The sequence below is a fragment of the Salmo salar genome, chromosome ssa23, assembly GCF_905237065.1.
Source record: "Salmo salar chromosome ssa23, Ssal_v3.1, whole genome shotgun sequence".
Lineage (NCBI taxonomy): Eukaryota > Metazoa > Chordata > Actinopteri > Salmoniformes > Salmonidae > Salmo > Salmo salar.
Window position 1 is genome coordinate 52,201,091 of NC_059464.1, and position 20,027 is coordinate 52,221,117.

General features: G+C 43.7%; 1 protein-coding gene across 1 annotated transcript in view; it reads right to left on the reverse strand.

Moving 5' to 3' along the window:
• The window catches only part of LOC106584860 (anoctamin-1), a 245,226-nt gene that overhangs the window by 39,522 nt on the left and 185,677 nt on the right, over positions 1 to 20,027 (reverse strand). The window contains exons 15-16 of the mRNA XM_045706374.1: positions 15,259 to 15,318; positions 6,869 to 6,943 (exon numbers count right to left, since the gene is read on the reverse strand). Coding sequence (XP_045562330.1) covers positions 6,869 to 6,943; positions 15,259 to 15,318 — 135 coding nt within the window. The remainder of the gene's footprint in view (positions 1 to 6,868; positions 6,944 to 15,258; positions 15,319 to 20,027) is intronic.

Sequence of the window (20,027 nt, forward strand, 5' to 3'; positions counted from 1 at the left end):
GAGTTCAACTGGTGCCGTTAGATTCCCCCTTCCCCGTGCACTCCTTAGATAGCCGACCATTAGGGTCAGGGCTGGTCAGGGAGTCCACGGTGCTACTGGACATGGTAACGCAGGGGAATCATAAGGAGCAAATGAGTTTCTTCCTTATCGATTCACCTGCGTTTCCAGTGGTGCTGGGGGTGCCTTGGCTGGCCAGTCACAATCCCAAGATTTTGTGGAAACAGGGGGTTCTCCAGGGGTGGTCAGAGGAGTGTTCAGGTAGGTGTCTGGGAGTTTCCATCGGTGCCACGTCGGTGGAGAGTCCAGACCAGGTTTCCACTGTGCGCATTCCCCCCGATATGCCGATTTGGCTCTCAGAAGGCGACTAAATTACCACCTCATCGACAGGGGGATTGTGCGATAAACCTCCAGGTAAACGCTGTACTTCCCAGGAGTCACGTGTACCCATTGTCCCAGGAGGAGACGTTGGCTATGGAGACATATGTCCCGGAATCTCTGAGACAGGGGTACATTCGGCCCTCCATCTCACCCGTCTCCTCGGGGTTCTTTTTCGTGAAGAAAAAAGGGGGGAGGTCTGCGTCCGTGCATTGATTATAGAGGTCTCAATTCCATTACAGTGGGGTTCAGTTACCCACTACCTCTCATCGCTACGGCGGTGGAATCATTTCACGGAGTGCGTTTTTTCACGAAACTGGATCTCAGGAGCGCGTATAATCTGGTGCGTATTCGGGGGGAGACGAGTGGAAAACCACATGTAGAACCACATCGGGCCACTATGAGTACCTCGTCATGCCGTATGGGTTGAAGAATGCTCCAGCCGTCTTTCAATCCTTTGTGGACGAGATTCTCAGGGACATGCATGGGCAGGGCGTGATAGTGTATATCGACGATATCCTGATTTACTCCGCCACCCGCGCCGAGCATGTGTCCCTGGTGCGCATGGTGCTCTTTAACCTGTTGGGGGTAGGGGGCAGTATTGACACGGCCGGATAAAAAACGTACCCGATTTAATCTGGTTACTACTCCTGCCCATTAACTAGAATATGCATATAATTATTGGCTTTGGATAGAAAACACCCTAAAGTTTCTAAAACTGTTTGAATGGTGTCTGTGAGTATAACAGAACCCATATGGCAGGCCAAAACCTGAGCAGATTCCTTACAGGAAGTGCCCTCTCTGACAAGATCTTGTTCTTCTTGTCTCTGTTTATTGAAGACTGAGGATCTTTGCTGTAACGTGACACTTCCTATGGCTCCCATAGGCTCTCAGACCCCGGGAAAAAGCTGAATGATATCGAGGCAGCCCCAGGCTGAAACACATTATCGCTTTTGGCAAGTGGCCGATCAGAGGACAATGGGCTTAGGCGCGTGCACGAGTCGACCCCGTGCTTTATTTTCTTTCATCTTTTTACCTAAACGCAGATTCCCGGTCGGAATATTATCGCTTTTTTACGAGAAAAATGGCATAAAAATTGATTTTAAACAGCGGTTGACATGCTTCGAAGTACGGTAATGGAATATTTAGATTTTTTTGGTCACGAAATGCGCCATGCTCGTCACCCTTATTTACCCTTTCGGATAGTGTCTTGAACGCACGAACAAAACGCCGCTATTTGGATATAACAATGGATTATTTGGGACCAAACCAACATTTGTTATTGAAGTAGAAGTCCTGGGAGTGCATTCTGACGAAGAACAGCAAAGGTAATAACATTTTTCTTATAGTAAATCTGACTTTGGTGAGTGCTAAACTTGCTGGGTGTCTAAATAGCTAGCCCTGTGATGCCGGGCTATCTACTTAGAATATTGCAAAATGTGCTTTCACCGAAAAGCTATTTTAAAATCGGACATATCGAGTGCATAGAGGAGTTCTGTATCTATAATTCTTAAAATAATTGTTATGCTTTTTGTGAACGTTTATCATGAGTAATTTAGTACATTTTTAGTAAATTCACCGGAAGTTTGCGGGGGGTATGCTAGTTCTGAACGTCTCATGCTAATGTAAAAAGCTGGTTTTTTTATATAAATATGAACTTGATTGAACAAAACATGCATGTATTGTATAACATAATGTCCTAGGGTTGTCATCTGATGAAGATCATCAAAGGTTAGTGCTGCATTTAGCTGTCTTCTGGGTTTTTGTGACATTATATGCTAGCTTGAAAAATGGGTGTCTGATTATTTCTGGCTGGGTACTCTGCTGACATAATCTAATGTTTTGCTTTCGTTGTAAAGCCTTTTTGAAATCGGACAGTGTGGTTAGATTAATGAGAGTCTTGTCTTTAAAATGGTGTAAAATAGTCATATGTTTGAGAAATTGAAGTAATAGCATTTCTAAGGTATTTGAATAACGCGCCACGGGATTTCACTGGCTGTTACGTAGGTGGGACGAAATCGTCCCACTGGTCCTAGAGAAGTTAAGGAATACCTGGGATAGGATGAAGTAATCCTTCTAATCCCCCCCCCCTAAAAGATTTAGATGCACTATTGTAAAGTGGTTGTTCCACTGGATATCATAAGTTGAATGCACCAATTTGTAAGTTGCTCTGGATAAGAGCGTCTGCTAAATGACTTAAATGTAAATGTAAATGTGAGATTGCTGGAGCATGACCTATACGTCAAGGCTGAGAAGTGTGAGTTCTCCAAACGAGCCGTCTCCTTCCTGGGTTATCGCATTTCCACCTCGGGGGTGGTGATGGAGTGTGACCGCGTTAAGGCCGTGCGTAATTGGCCGACTCCAGCCACGGTGAAGGAGGTGCAGCGGTTCTTAGGGTTTGCCAATTACTACCGGAGTTTTATCTGGGGTTTTGGCCAAGTAGCGGCTCCCATTACCTCACTGCTGAAGGGGGGGCCGGTGCGTTTGCGATGGTCGACAGAGGCGGACAGAGCTTTCACCCAGTTGAAGGCACTGTTCACTGATGCGCCTGTGTTGGCTCACCCGGACCCCTCCTTACCATTCATAGTGGAGGTGGACGCGTCCGAGGCTGGGGTGGGTGCCGTGCTATCTCAGTGCTCGGGTACGCCACCGAAACTCTGCCCCTGTGCTTTCTTTTCTAGGAAGCTCAGTCCGGCGGAGCGCAACTATGATGTGGGGGACCGGGAGCTGTTGGCTGTGGTCAGGGCTCTGACCGTGTGGAGACACTGGCTTGAGGGGGCTAGACACCCTTTTCTCATCTGGACTGACCACCGGAACGTGGAGTATATCCGGGCAGCTAGGAGACTGAACCCGCGTCAGGCACGGTGGGCCATGTTCTTCACCCGGTTCCAGTTCACTATTTCGTATAGACCAGGTGTGTGTTAGGTTACCAGCCGGTCCTGGCACCGTGGCATCAGAGCCAGACCGAGGCTCCTGCGGTGGAGGATTGGGTGCAGCGCTCCAAGGAGACCTGGAGGGCTGTCCAGGAGGCCCTTAAACAAGCAGGGGGACGGCAGAAGAGGAGCGCTGACCGCCACCCCAGTGAGGCCCCCGTATTCCAACCAGGGGACAGGCTCTGGCTCTCGACCCGAAACCTGCCCCTTCGCCTGCCCTGCCGGAAGCTGGGTCCGCAGCGTGTAGGGCCCTTCAAAGTCCTGAGGAGAATAAACGACGTGTGTTACAGATTAAAACTCCCTTCTTATTATCGTATTAACCCCTCGTTTCATGTGTCTCTCCTCAGGCCGGTGGTAGCTGGTCCCTTACAAGACGGTGAGGTGCCGGAGGTCCCTCCGCCCCCTCTGGACATCGAGGGGTCCCCGGCGTATACAGTACGTTCCATTCTGGACTCAGGACGCCGGGTGAGGGGCCTGCAGTACCTCGTGGACTGGGAGGGGTACGGTCCGGAGGAGAGGTGCTGGGTGCCAGTGGGGGACATACTGGATCCAGCACTGTTGAGGGATTTCCATCGCCTCCACCCGCATCGCCCTGCGCCTCGCCCTCCTGATCGTCCCCGAGGCCGGTGTCGGCGCGCTGCGGGAGTCGGGGGGGGGTACTGTCACGACTCCTGCCGAGGGTGACTCCTCTCCCTGTTTGGGTGGCGCTCGGCGGTCGTCGTCACCGGCCTACTAGCTGCCACCGATCCCTTTTTCCTTTTCTGTTGGTTTTGTCTTTATTTGTTGCACCTGTGTTCCATTAGTGATTAGTTGGGTATTTAAGCCCGTTTCCCCACCTGTTCTGTGTGCGGGCTTATTTCTTTCTTTCACTGTGTGTTGTGTAAGTGGAACGTGTTTTGGGTCTTTGTATTTTGATTACACCCTGTTGTATTTTTGGGTGTATACTCTCTTTGATGGTGCATTTATTAAAGCACTATAGTAAACGCTCTTGTTTCCTGCGCCTGACTCCACACCCACAACGTCAAACGTTACAGTAATGACCAACACATCTGAATTGGAGCTGTGAACCCACACCTTCAATTGATCCAATTTAGGTAATACGCTTCTAGTGTTAACGTGCAGAAAACCCAGGCTTTTACGAGAGCAGAAATCAGTGATATCAGAGCACCAGTCAGAAAAGGGGCTAGCAACAGTAGGTGGGCCAGGGTGTACATGCACATTTCCAGATATCATCAACAGTAATACAATCAGGGCCCGGCAGAGGACAGGGAGAGTTCTGCACTGCTGATTTATGACATCTGAATGTGCATTAAATGGTAACAAGATCATTTTGTACAGCAATTTCATCAGGTAACATGAACACAAAGCCAGCGAGAGGTGGTTAGAATAGAATGGGAGGCCAAAAGTCTGTTTAACCAATAGAGAGTCAGAGTCCTGAGTGTGGGAACAAACAGTCTGTCCCACGGATTGGTAAAGAATGTTTGTAGTCAACAAAGCCCCCAGGAGTCATGAGGCAAATAGCAAAATGCACAAGAAAATGTTTAAATATATAAAGACATTATACAATATATTGGGCCAGCGTTTAGAACCTTTGCTGTTTGTAACTACTAGTGATAGAAGTATAGAAGGATGGGGATATATAGAGTGATATTAGCGGTATAGAAGAATAGAATGGTAATTAGTGGAATAAAAGTAAATAGCGGTAGAGGTATGGAGTGATAGATTGAGGTATAGCAGGATAATTAGAGGTATAGAAGGATAGAGGGATTGACGTATCAAAGATAGAAGTACAAAAGGAAAGAGAGGGATAGAGATATAGAAAGATAGGTTGAAAGATATAGGTATTAATTGAGGTATAGAAGGATAGAGTGCTAGATAGAGGTATAGAAGGGAAGAGGAATATTTAGAGGAATAGAGTGATATATACATGTATTGAGTGATGAGGTGTAGAAGGATAGATTGATAGATGTATAAAAAGAGAGTGATTATAAATGGAGGTATAAATTGATACTTAGAGGTATAGATGGACAGAGTGCTAGATGAAGGTATAGATGGACAGAGTGCTAGATGAAGGTATAGAAGGATAGAGTACCAGATGGAGGTATAGATGGACAGAGTGCTAGGTAGAGGTATAGAAGGATAGAGTGCTAGGTAGAGGTATAGAAGGATAGAGTGCTAGGTAGAGGTATAGAAGGATAGAGTGCTAGGTAGAGATGGATAGAGTGCTAGGTAGAGGTATAGAAGGGTAGTGCTAGATGGGGGTATAGAGGGATAGTGATATTTAGAGGTATAGAAGGATAGTTATAATTAGAGGTATAGAAGGATAGTTATAATTAGAGGTATAGAAGGATAGTGATAATTCGAGGTATAGAAGGATAGTGATATTTAGAGGTATAGAAGGATAGTGATATTTAGAGGTATAGAGTGATAGTTATAATTAGAGGTATAGAGTGATAGTTATAATTAGAGGAATAGAAGGATAGTTATAATTGGAGGTATAGAAGGATAGTTATAATTAGAGGTATAGAGTGATAGTTATAATTAGAGGTATAGAGTGATAGTTATAATTAGAGGTATAGAGTGATAGTTATAATTAGAGGAATAGAAGGATAGAGTGCTAGGTAGAGATGGATAGAGTGCTAGGTAGAGGTATAGAAGGGTAGTGCTAGATGGGGCTATAGAGGGATAGTGATATTTAGAGGTATAGAAGGATAGTTATAATTAGAGGTATAGAGTGATAGTGATATTTAGAGGTATAGAGTGATAGTTATAATTAGAGGTATAGAAGGATAGTGATATTTAGAGGTATAGAGTGATAGTTATAATTAGAGGTATAGAGTGATAGTTATAATTATAGGAATAGAAGGATAGTTATAATTGGAGGTATAGAATGATAGTTATAATTAGAGGTATAGAGTGATAGTGTCATGACTTCAGCTGAAGTCGGTCCCTCTCCTTGTTCGGGCGGCGTTCGGCGGTCGACTTCATCGGTTTTCTAGCCATCGCCGATCCACCTTTCATTTTTTCCATTTATCTTGTCTTGTTTTCCTACACACCTGGTTTCAATTCCCCCAGTATTTGACGTGTATATAACCCTCTGTTCCCCCCATGTCTGTGTGAGGAATTGTTTGTTGTTTCGTGTATGTGCACACTAGACTGGTTTGCGCTGGGTTATTTCAACCCATATTGTGTGTAGTGTTCTTAGGATAGTTATAATTGGAGGTATAGAGGATAGTTATAATTAGAGGTATAGAGTGATAGTGATATTTAGAGGAATAGAAGGATAGTTATAATTAGAGGTATAGAGTGATAGTGATATTTAGAGGTATAGAAGGATAGTGCTAGATGGGAGTATAAAGGATAGTGATATTTAGAGGTATAGAAGGATAGTTATAATTAGAGGTATAGAAGGATAGAAGGATAGAGTGATGGATAGGGGTAATTAGAGGTATAGAAGGATAGAAGGATAGAGTGATGGATAGGGGTAATTAGAGGTATAGAAGGATAGAATGATAGAGTGATGGATAGGGGTAAAACAGGAAGTGTGGTAGTGACAGTACCATCATTAGAATGACTGACACGTTGATCATGTATCCTGGCAACCGATCCTCCAAGGTCAATGACTCTTGCTCCCTCTGCCAGAGGAATGAACACACACACACACACACACACACACACACACACACACACACACACACACACACACACACACACACACACACACACACACATTTAGCAACTACTATTGTTAATACAGCTAGATCACAGTAACCATGGTGAACACATCTAGATCACAGTAACCATTGTGAAAACGTTTAGATTACCATAACTACCACGGTGAATACAGCTAGATCACAGTAACCACGGTGAATACAGCTCGATCACAGTAACCATGGTGAATACAGCTAGATCACAGTAACCATGGTGAATACAGCTAGATCACAGTAACCATGGCGAATACAGCTAGATCACAGTAACCATGGTGAACACAGCTAGATCACAGTAACCATGGTGAATACAGCTAGATCACAGTAACCATGGTGAATACAGCTAGATCACAGTAACCATGGTTATTAAAGATAAATCCCAGTAACCACGGTGAACACAGCTAAATCCCAGTAACCATGGTGAACATAGCTAGATCACAGTAACCAGGGTTATTAAAGCTAAATCCCAGTAACCATGGTGAACACAGCTAAATCCCAGTAACCATGGTGAACACAGCTAGATCACAGTAACCATGGTGAATACAGCTAGATCACAGTAACCATGGTGAACACAGCTAGATCACAGTAACCATGGTGAATACAGCTAAATCCCAGTAACCATGGTGAATACAGCTAGATCACAGTAATCAGGGAGCATTTTTAGAAACTGTTCTTCGTCCTGTGAGCATGGCAACACAGAAGGTTGTGGGTTCGCAGACCACTGTGTGCAAGAGTAGGGGTGGAAAGATCTCCTTTATAGTAAAGCATTGCATGAATCTATCATTGTATTTGCAGTTTCAAGAAAAAACTGCCATTCATAAGTATTATATGGACATCTTGGTTTTAACTTAACAGCCCTTCACTGACAAGGAAGAAGGATATTTAAAGAGTGCAAGGTGGGTGGAAGATTTTTATTTATTACATTTTTTATTTCACCTTTATTTAACCAGGTAGGCCAGTTGAGAACAAGTTCTCATTTACAACTGTAACCTGGCCAAGATAAAGCAAAGCAGTGCGACAAAAACAACAACACAGAGTTACACATGGGATTAACAAACATACAGTCAATAATACAATAGAAAAATCTATATACAGTGTGTGCAAATTTAGTAAGATTAGGGAGATAAGGCAATAAATAGGCCAGAGTGGCGAAATAATTACAATGAAGCATTAACATTGGAGTGATAGATGTGCAGATGATGGTGTGCAAGTAGAGATACTGGGGTGTTAATAACAATATGGGGATTAGGTAGTTGGATGGGCTATTTACAGATGGGCTGTGTCCAGGTGCAATGATCGGTTAGCTGCACCTACAGCTGGTGCTTAAAGCTAGTGAGGGAGATATGAGTCTCCAGCTTCAGTGATTATTGCAGTTCGTTCCAGTCATTGGCAGCAGAGAACTGGAAGGAAAGGCGGCCAAAGGAGGAGTTGGCTTTGGGGATGACCAGTGAAATATACCTGCTGGAGCGCGTGCTACGGGTGGGTGCACTATGGTGACCAGTGAGCTGAGATAAGGCGGGGCTTTACCTAGCAGAGACTTGTAGATAACCTGTAGCCAGTGGGTTTGGCGACGAGTATGAAGCGAGGGCCAACCAACGAGAACATACAGGTCGCAGTGGTGGGTAGTATATGGGGCTTTGGTGACAAAACGGATGGTACTGTGATAGACTACGTCCAGTTTGCTGAGTAGAGTGTTGGAGGCGATTTTGTAAATGACATCGCCAAAGTCAGGAATCGGTAGGATAGTCAGTTTTACGAGGGTATGTTTGACGGCGTGAGTGAAGGAGGCTTTGTTGCGAAATAGGAAGCCGATTCTAGATTTAATTTTGGATTGGAGGTGCTTAATGTCAGTCTGGAAGGAGCTTTTACAGTCTAACCAGATAGCTAGGTATTTGTAGTTGTCCACATATTCTAAGTCAGAACCGTCCAGAGTGGTGATGCTGGACGGGCGGGTGGGTGCGGGCAGCGATTGGTTGAAGAGCTTGCATTTAGTATTACTTGCATTTAAGAGCAGTTGGAGGCCACGGAAGGAGTGTTGTATGGCATTGAAGCTCGTCTGGAGGTTTGTTAGCACAGTGTCCAAAGAGGAGCCAGAAGTATACAGAATGGTGTCGTCTGCGTAGAAGTGGATCAGAGAATAACAGCAGCAAGAGCGACATCATTGATGTATACAGAGAAAAGAGTCGGCCCGAGAATTGAACCCTGTGGTACCCCCATAGAGACTGCCAGAGGTCCGGACAACAGGCCCTCCGATTTGACATACTGAACTCTATCTGAGAAGTAGTTGGTGAACCAGGCGAGGCAGTCATTTGAGAAACCAAGGCTGTTGAGTCTGCTGATAAGAATACAGTGATTGACAGAGTCGAAAGCCTTGGCCAGGTCGATGAAGACAGCTGCACAGTAATGTCTTTTATGGATGGCGGTTATGATATCGTTTAGGACCTTGAGCGTGGCTGAGGTGCACCCATGACCAGCTCTGAAACAAGATGGCATAGTGACAGGGTTATGGATAGACTGATACCTACAGGGTTATGGATAGACTCATAGTGACAGGGTAATGGATAGACTCATACCTACAGGGTTATGGATAGACTCATACCTTCAGGGTTATGGATAGACTCATACTGACAGGGTTATGGATAGACTCATACTGACAGGGTTATGGATAGACTCATACTGACAGGGTTATGGATAGACTCATACTGACAGGGTTATGGATAGACTCATACTGACAGGGTTATGGATAGACTCATACCGACAGGGTTATGGATAGACTCATATCCACAGGGTTATGGATAGACTCATACCTACAGGGTTATGGATAGACTCATACTGACAGGGTTATGGATAGACTCATACCTACAGGGTTATGGATAGACTCATACCCACAGGGTTATGGATAGACTCATACCGACAGGGTTATGGATAGACTCATACCTTCAGGGTTATGGATAGACTCATACTGACAGGGTTATGGATAGACTCATACCGACAGGGTTATGGATAGACTCATACCGACAGGGTTATGGATAGACTCATACCTATAGGGTTATGGATAGACTCATACCTACAGGGTTATGGATAGACTCATACCTATAGGGTTATGGATAGACTCATACTCACAGGGTTATGGATAGACTCATACTGACAGGGTTATGGATAGACTCATACCTATAGGGTTATGGATAGACTCATACCTACAGGGTTATGGATAGACTCATACCTACAGGGTTATGGATAGACTCATACTGACAGGGTTATGGATAGACTCATACTGACAGGGTTATGGATAGACTCATACCTACAGGGTTATGGATAGACTCATACTCACAGGGTTATGGATAGACTCATACCGACAGGGTTATGGATAGACTCATACCTTCAGGGTTATGGATAGACTCATACTGACAGGGTTATGGATAGACTCATACCGACAGGGTTATGGATAGACTCATACTGACAGGGTTATGGATAGACTCATACTGACAGGGTTATGGATAGACTCATACCTACAGGGTTATGGATAGACTCATACTCACAGGGTTATGGATAGACTCATACCGACAGGGTTATGGATAGACTCATACCTTCAGGGTTATGGATAGACTCACACTGACAGGGTTATGGATAGACTCATACCGACAGGGTTATGGATAGACTCATACTGACAGGGTTATGGATAGACTCATACCGACAGGGTTATGGATAGACTCATACCGACAGGGTTATGGATAGACTCATACCGACAGGGTTATGGATAGACTCAAACTGACAGGGTTAGACTCATACTGACAGGGTTATGGATAGACTCATACCTAAAGGGTTATGGATAGACTCATACCTACAGGGTTATAGATAGACTCATACTGACAGGGTTATGGATAGACTCATACCTACAGGGTTATGGATAGACTCATACTCACAGGGTTATGGATAGACTCATACCGACAGGGTTATGGATAGACTCATACCTTCAGGGTTATGGATAGACTCATACCGACAGGGTTATGGATAGACTCATACCGACAGGGTTATGGATAGACTCATACTGACAGGGTTATGGATAGACTCATACTGACAGGGTTATGGATAGACTCATACCTACAGGGTTATGGATAGACTCATACTCACAGGGTTATGGATAGACTCATACCGACAGGGTTATGGATAGACTCATACCTTCAGGGTTATGGATAGACTCACACTGACAGGGTTATGGATAGACTCATACCGACAGGGTTATGGATAGACTCATACTGACAGGGTTATGGATAGACTCATACCGACAGGGTTATGGATAGACTCATACCGACAGGGTTATGGATAGACTCATACCGACAGGGTTATGGATAGACTCAAACTGACAGGGTTAGACTCATACTGACAGGGTTATGGATAGACTCATACCTAAAGGGTTATGGATAGACTCATACCTACAGGGTTATGGATAGACTCATACTCACAGGGTTATGGATAGACTCATACCGACAGGGTTATGGATAGACTCATACCTTCAGGGTTATGGATAGACTCATACCGACAGGGTTATGGATAGACTCATACCGACAGGGTTATGGATAGACTCATACTGACAGGGTTATGGATAGACTCATACCTACAGGGTTATGGATAGACTCATACTCACAGGGTTATGGATAGACTCATACCGACAGGGTTATGGATAGACTCATACCTTCAGGGTTATGGATAGACTCATACCGACAGGGTTATGGATAGACTCATACCTACAGGGTTATGGATAGACTCATACTGACAGGGTTATGGATAGACTCATACCTACAGGGCAATGGATAGACTCATACCTACAGGGTTATGGTAGGACTCATACCGACAGGGTTATGGATAGACTCATACTGACAGGGTTATGGATAGACTCATACTGACAGGGTTATGGATAGACTCATACCGACAGGGTTATGGATAGACTCATACCTACAGGGTTATGGATAGACTCATACCGACAGGGTTATGGATAGACTCAAACTGACAGGGTTAGACTCATACTGACAGGGTTATGGATAGACTCATATCTACAGGGTAATGGATAGACTCATACCTTCAGGGTTATGGATAGACTCATACTGACAGGGTAATGGATAGACTCATACCTACAGGGTTATGGTAGGACTCATACCGACAGGGTTATGGATAGACTCATACTGACAGGGTTATGGATAGACTCATACCTACAGGGTTATGGATAGACTCATACTCACAGGGTTATGGATAGACTCATACCGACAGGGTTATGGATAGACTCATACTGACAGGGTTATGGATAGACTCATACCGACAGGGTTATGGATAGACTCATACCTTCAGGGTTATGGATAGACTCATACTGACAGGGTTATGGATAGACTCATACCTACAGGGTTATGGATAGACTCATACCTTCAGGGTTATGGATAGACTCACACTGACAGGGTTATGGATAGACTCATACTGACAGGGTTATGGATAGACTCATACCGACAGGGTTATGGATAGACTCATACCGACAGGGTTATGGATAGACTCATACCGACAGGGTTATGGATAGACTCATACCTACAGGGTTATGGATAGACTCATACCGACAGGGTTATGGATAGACTCATACTCACAGGGTTATGGATAGACTCATACCGACAGGGTAATGGATAGACTCATACTGACAGGGTTATGGATAGACTCACACTGACAGGGTAATGGATAGACTCATACTGACAGGGTTATGGATAGACTCATACCGACAGGGTTATGGATAGACTCATACTGACAGGGTTATGGATAGACTCATACCGACAGGGTTATGGATAGACTCATACCGACAGGGTTATGGATAGACTCATACTGACAGGGTTATGGATAGACTCACACCGACAGGGTTATGGATAGACTCATACCTACAGGGTTATGGATAGACTCATACTGACAGGGTTATGGATAGACTCATACCTACAGGGTTATGGATAGACTCATACCGACAGGGTTATGGATAGACTCATACTGACAGGGTTATGGATAGACTCATACCGACAGGGTTATGGATAGACTCATACCTACAGGGTTATGGATAGACTCATACCTATAGGGTTATGGATAGACTCATACCTACAGGGTTATGGATAGACTCATACCGACAGGGTTATGGATAGACTCATACCGTCAGGGTTATGGATAGACTCATACTGACAGGGAAATCATGTACCTGTTTACAGAAAGCCTCAACATCTCTCTAGCTCGTCTACCTTCTCTCTATATATATAATCTGAGGTAATCTGCTGAAGGTAAGCAGCTTTAGGCTAAACCAACCAGAGTAGGGGTTCGCGCACGCGCGCTCGCTCACACACACACACACACACACACACACACACACACACACACACACACACACACACACACACACACACACACACACACACACAGGTTTATTTACTAAACTGCAGTTAAGCCTTAGCATTAGCATCCTTCAGTTCAAAACAATGGAACCTTTGTTAGCATCCTTCAGTTCAAAACAATGGAAGCTCTGTTAGCATCCTTCAGTTCAAAACAATGGAAGCTTTGTTAGCATCCTTCAGTTCAAAACAATGGAAGCTTTGTTAGCATCCTTCAGATAAAAACAATGGAAGCTCTGTTAGCATCCTTCAATTCAAAACAATGGAAGCTTTGTTAGCATCCTTCAGTTCAAAACAATTCTAGCTCTGTTAGCATCCTTGAGATAAAAACAATGGAAGCTTTGTTAGCATCCTTCAGTTCAAAACAATGCTAGCTCTGTTAGCATCCTTCAGATAAAAACAATGGAAGCTCTGTTAGCATCCTTCAGATAAAAACAATGCTAGCTCTGTTAGCATCCTTCAGATAAAAACAATGCTAGCTCTGTTAGCTTGATCTATAACAAAACAGTAGGAGCTCTTCAGCATGCTTTGTTTAACAAATTCAATGGAACTCCTCCCTCTCTCTTCCCTCCCTCCCTCTCACCCCTTCCACAACTTCTCTCTGTCCCTCCCTCCCTCTCTCCTCCCCTCCCTCCCTCCCTCCCTCAACTCCCTCCCTCCCTCCCTCCCTCCCTCCCTCCCTCTCCCTCCCTCCCTCCCTCCCTCCCTCCCTCCCTCCCTCCCTCCCTCCCTCTTCCCACCACTTTTCTCCCTCCCTCCCTCCCTCTCACCCTCCCTCCCTCCCTCCTCTCTCCTCCCTCCTCCCCTCCCTCCCTCCCTCCCTCCCAGCACTTCTCTCCCTCCCTCCCTCCCTCCCTCCCACCACTTCTTTCTTTCCCTGTCTCCCTCTCTCCTTCCCTCCCAGCACTTCTTGCTTCTCCCTCCCTCTTTCCCTCCCTCCTTCTCTCCTTCCCTCGCTCCCTCCATCGCTCCCTCCCACCACTTCTCTCCCCCTCCCTCCCCTTCTTTCCTTCCCTCTCTCCCCTTCCACCACTTCTCTCTTTCCCTCCCTCCCTTCCCTCCCTCCCCCTCTCCTTCCCTCCCTCTTTCCTTCCTTCCTTCCCTCCCTCCCTCCCCCTCTCCTTCCCCCCTCTGTCCTTCCTTCCTTCCTTCCCTCCCCCTCTCCTTCCCTCTCCTTCCCCCCTCTGTCCTTCCCTCCCTCCCCCTCTCCTTCCTTCTCCTTGCCTCCCTCTGTCTTTCTCCTTGCCTCCCTCTGTCCACCACTTCTTTCCCTCCCTCCTCCCCTCCCACCACTTCTCTTTCCCTCCCTCCCTCCCTCCCTCCCTCCCTCCCTCCCTCCCCCTCCCTCCTCCCCTCCCACCACTTCTCTTTCCCTCCCTCCTCCCCCTCCCACCACTTCTCTTTCCCTCCCTCCCTCTCTCTCCTTCCCTCTCCTTCCCCCTCCTTCCCCCCTCTGTCCTTCCCTCCTTCCCTACCTCCTTCCTTCCCTCCCTCCCCCATCTCCTTCCCTCTCCTTCCCCCCTCTGTCCTTCCTTCCTTCCTTCCCTCCCCCTCTCCTTCCCTCTCCTTGCCTTCCTCTCTCCTCCCCTCCCACCGCTTCTCTTTCTCCCTCCCTTCCTCTCTCTCCCTCCCTCCCTCCCTCCTCTCTTCCTCCTTCTCTCCTTCCATTCCTCCCTCCCTCCCTCTTTCATCCTCCTCTCTCCTTCCATTCCTCCCTCCCTCCCTCTCTCCTTCCATTCCTCCCCCTTCCATCCTCCCTCCCTCTCTTCCATTCCCCCTCCCTCCCTCCCTCCCTCCCTCCCCCTCCCTCCCTCCCTCCCTCTCTCTGTCCATCAGTTGTACCTGTGAGAGCATCTTGTCCTTCTCTCCCTCCTCTGCGTCACCATACCTCACTCCACCCAGCTGCAAATAATGGAATACATAATGTCATCACAAACAAACACACATTAATGGAGCTAAGCTGTCTTTGTGAGTAAATATTATTTTGTATACCAACCTTTCACAATACACACCTGAATACTAACACACAACACACACCTGAATACTAACACACAACACACACCTGTATGCTAACACACACCTGTACACTAACACACACCTGTACACTAACACACACCTGTACACTAACACACAATACACACACCATATATACCTACAGTACCAGTCTAAAGTTTGGACACACTTACTCAAAACTATGAAATAACACACATGGAACCATGTAGCGATCAAAAAAGTGTTAAGTTAAACAAATCAAAAAACATTTTATATTTTAAATTATTCAGAGTAGCCACTCTTTGCCTTGATGACAGCTTTGCACACTCTTGGCATTCTCTCAACCAGCTTCATGAGGTAGTCACCTGGAATGCATTTCCATTAACAGGTGTGGCTTGTTAATTTGTGGAATTTCTTTCCTTCTTAATGCGTTTGAGCCAATCAGTTGTGTTGTGACAAGGTAGAGGTGGTATACAGAAGATAGCCCTATTTGGTAAAAGACCATGTCCATATCATGGCAAGAACAGCTCAAATAAGCAAAGAGAAGCGACAGTCCATCATTACTTTAAGACATGAAGGTCAGACATTGAGACATGAAGGTCAGTCAATCCAGAGAATTACATTTTTTACTATTTTCTAAATTGTTGAATAATAGTGAAGACATCACAACTATCAAATAACACAAATGTCATCATGTAGTAACCAAAAAAGTGTTAAACAAATCAAAATATATTTTATATTGAGATTCTTCAAATAGCCACCCTTTGCCTTGATGACAGCTTTGCACACGCTTGACATTCTCTCAACCAGCTTTATCTGGAATGCTTTTCCAACAGTCTTGAAGGAGTTCCCACATATGCTGAGCACTTGTTGGCTGCTTTTCCTTCACTCTGCGGTCCGACTCATTCCAAACCATCTCAATTTGGTTGAGGTCGGGGGATTGTGGAGGCCACTTCATCTAATGCAGCACTCCATCACTCTCCTTCCTGGTAATATTGCCCTTACACAGCCTGGAAGTGTGTTGGGTCATTGTCCTGTGTAAAAACAAAATGGAAAGTCCCACTAAGCCAAAACCAGATGAGATGGCGTATCGCTGCAGAATGCTGTGGTAGCCATGCTGGTTAAGTGTGCCTTGAATTCTAAATAAATCACAGACAATGTCACCAGCAAAGCACCCCCACACCATAACGCCTCCTCCTCCATGCTTCACGGTGGGAAATTCACATGCAGAGATCATCCGTTCACCCACACCGCGTCTCACAAAGACGCGGCGGTTGGAACCGAAAATCTCCAATTTGGATTCATCAGACCACATTTCAAATGTCCACTGGTCTAGTGTTCATTGATCGTGTTTCTTGGCCCAAGCAAGTCTTCTTCTTATTGGTGTCCTTTCAGTAGTGGTATCTTTGCAGAAATTCAACCATGAAGGCCTGATTCATGCAGTCTCCTCTGAACAGTTGATGTTGAGATGTGTCTGTTACTTGAACTCTGTGAACCATTCATTTGGGCTTCAATTTCTGAGGCTGGTAACTCTAATGAACTTATCCTCTGCAGCAGAGGTAACTCTGGGTCTTCTTTTCCTCCTCCAGTATTTATGCTGCAGTAGTTTATGTGTCGGGGGGCTAGGGTCAGTCTGTCACATCTGGAGTATTTCTCTTGTCTTTTCCGGTGTCCTGTGTGAATTTAAATATGCTCTCTCTCTTTCTCTTTCTTTCCTTCTTTCTCTCTCTCGGAGGACCTGAGCCCTAGGACCATGCCTCAGGACTACCTGGCTTGATGGCTCCTTGCTGTCCCCAGTTCACCTGGCCGTGCTGCTGCTCCAGTTCCAACTGTTCTGCCTGCAGCTATGGAACCCTGACCTGTTCACGCACTGTGGAACACTGACCTATTCACCGGACGTGCTACCTGTCCCAGACCTGCTGTTTTCAACTCTCTAGAGACAGCAGGAGCGGTAGAGATACTCTCAAAGATCGGCTATGAAAAAGCCAACTGACACTTACTCTTGTGTTGCCGACTTGTTGCATCCTCGACAACTACTATGATTATTATTATTTGACCATGCTGGTCATTTATGAACATTTGAACATCTAGGCCATGTGCTGTTATAATCTCCACCCGGCACAGCCAGAAGAGGACTGGCCACCCCTCATAGCCTGGGTCCTGTCTAGGTTTCTTCCTAGGTTTTGGCCTTTCTAGGGAGTTTTTCCTAGCCACCGTGCTTCAACACCTGCTTTGCTTGCTGTTTGGGGTTTTAGGCTGGGTTTCTGTACAGCACTTTGAGATATCAGCTGATGTAAGAAGGGCTATATAAATACATTTGATTTGATTTGATTTTGATTTGATTTGATTCCTTTCCTGTGAACGTCCTCATGAGAGCCAGTTTCATCATAGCGATTTTCTTTGTGACTGAAGAAACTTTCAAAGTTCTTGACAATGTCCGGATTGACTGACCTTCATGTCTTAAAGCAATGGTAGACTTTCATTTCCCTTTGCTTATTTGAGCTGTTCTTGCCATAATAGGGACTTGGTCTTTTACCAAATAGGGCTATCTTCTGTATTACACCCCCCCCACCGTATCACAACACAACTGATTGGCTCAAATGCATTAAGAAGGAAGGAAATTCCACAAATGTACTTTTAAGAAGGCACACCTGTCAATTGGAATGCATTCCAGGTGATTGGAATGCATTCCTCAATGAAGCTGGTTGAGAGAATGTCAAGAGTGTGCAAAGCTGTCATCAAGACAAAGGGTGGCTATTTGAAGAATCTCAAATATAAAATATATTTGGATTTGTTTAACACTTTTTTTGGTTAGTACATAATTCATATGTGTTGTTTCATAGTTTTTTACAATGTAGAAAATAGTAAAAATAAAGAAAAACCTTTGAATGAGTAGGTGTTCTAAACCTTTTGACCGGTAGTGTAGCTCTATCTATATATCTCTATCTATAAATATCTATTGTATCTATTTTATCATCTATTGTATCTATCTATCTATCTATCTATCTATCTATCTATCTATCTATCTATCTATCTATCTATCTATCTATCTATCTATCTATCTATCTATCTATCTATCTATCTATCTATCTATCTATATATCTATCTATCTATCGTATCTATCTATCTATCTATCGTATCTATCTATCTATCGTATCTATCTATCTATCGTATCTATCTATCTATTGTATCTATCGTATCTATCTATCTATTGTATCTATTGTATCTATCTATCTATCTATCTATCTATCTATCTATCTATCTATCTATCTATCTATCTATCTATCTATCTATCTATCTATCTATCTATCTATTGTATCTATATATTGTATCTATCTATTGTATCTATTGTATCTATCTATTGTATCTATCTATCATATCTATTGTATCTATTGTATCTATCTATCGTATCTATCTATCGTATCTATTGTATCTATCTATTGTATCTATCTATTGTATCTATTGTATCTATCTATCTATCTATCTATCTATCTATCTATCTATCTATCTATCTATCTATCTATCTATCTATTGTATCTATATATTGTATCTATCTATTGTATCTATTGTATCTATCTATTGTATCTATCTATCATATCTATTGTATCTATTGTATCTATCTATCGTATCTATCTATTGTATCTATTGTATCTATCTATTGTATCTATTGTATCTATTGTATCTATCTATCTATCTATCTATCTATCTATCTATCTATCTATCTATCTATCTATCTATCTATCTATCTATCTATCTATCTATCTATCTATCTATCTATCTATCTATCTATCTATCTATCTATTGTATCTATATATTGTATCTATCTATTGTATCTATTGTATCTATCTATTGTATCTATCTATCATATCTATTGTATCTATTGTATCTATCTATCGTATCTATCTATTGTATCTATTGTATCTATCTATTGTATCTATTGTATCTATCTATCTATCTATCTATCTATCTATCTATCTATCTCTCTCTCTCTCTCTCTCTCTCTCTCTCTCTCTCTCTCTATCTATCTATCTATCTATCTATCTATCTATCTATCGTATCTATCTATTGTATCTATTGTATCTATCTATTGTATCTATCTATCATATCTATTGTATCTATTGTATCTATCTATCGTATCTATCTATTGTATCTATCTATTGTATCTATTGTATCTATCTATCTATCTATCTATCTATCTATCTATCTATCTATCTATCTATCTATCTATCTATCTATCTATCTATCTATCTATCTATCTATCTATCTATCTATCTATCTATCTCTCTCTCTCTCTCTCTCTCTCTCTCTCTCTCTCTCTCTCTCTCTCTCTCTATCTATCTATCTATCTATCTATCTATCTATCTATCTATCTATCTATCTATCTATCTATCTATCTATCTATCTATCTATCTATCTATCTATCTATCTATCTATCTATCTATCTATCTATCTATCTATCTATCTATCTATCTATCTATCTATCTATCTATCTACAGCGCCTTGCAAAAGTATTTATTCCCCTTGGCGTTTTTCCTATTTTGTTGCATCTGGATTTCATGTCATGGACAAACACAAAATAGTCAAAATTGGTGAAGTGAAATGAAAAAAAATTACTTGTT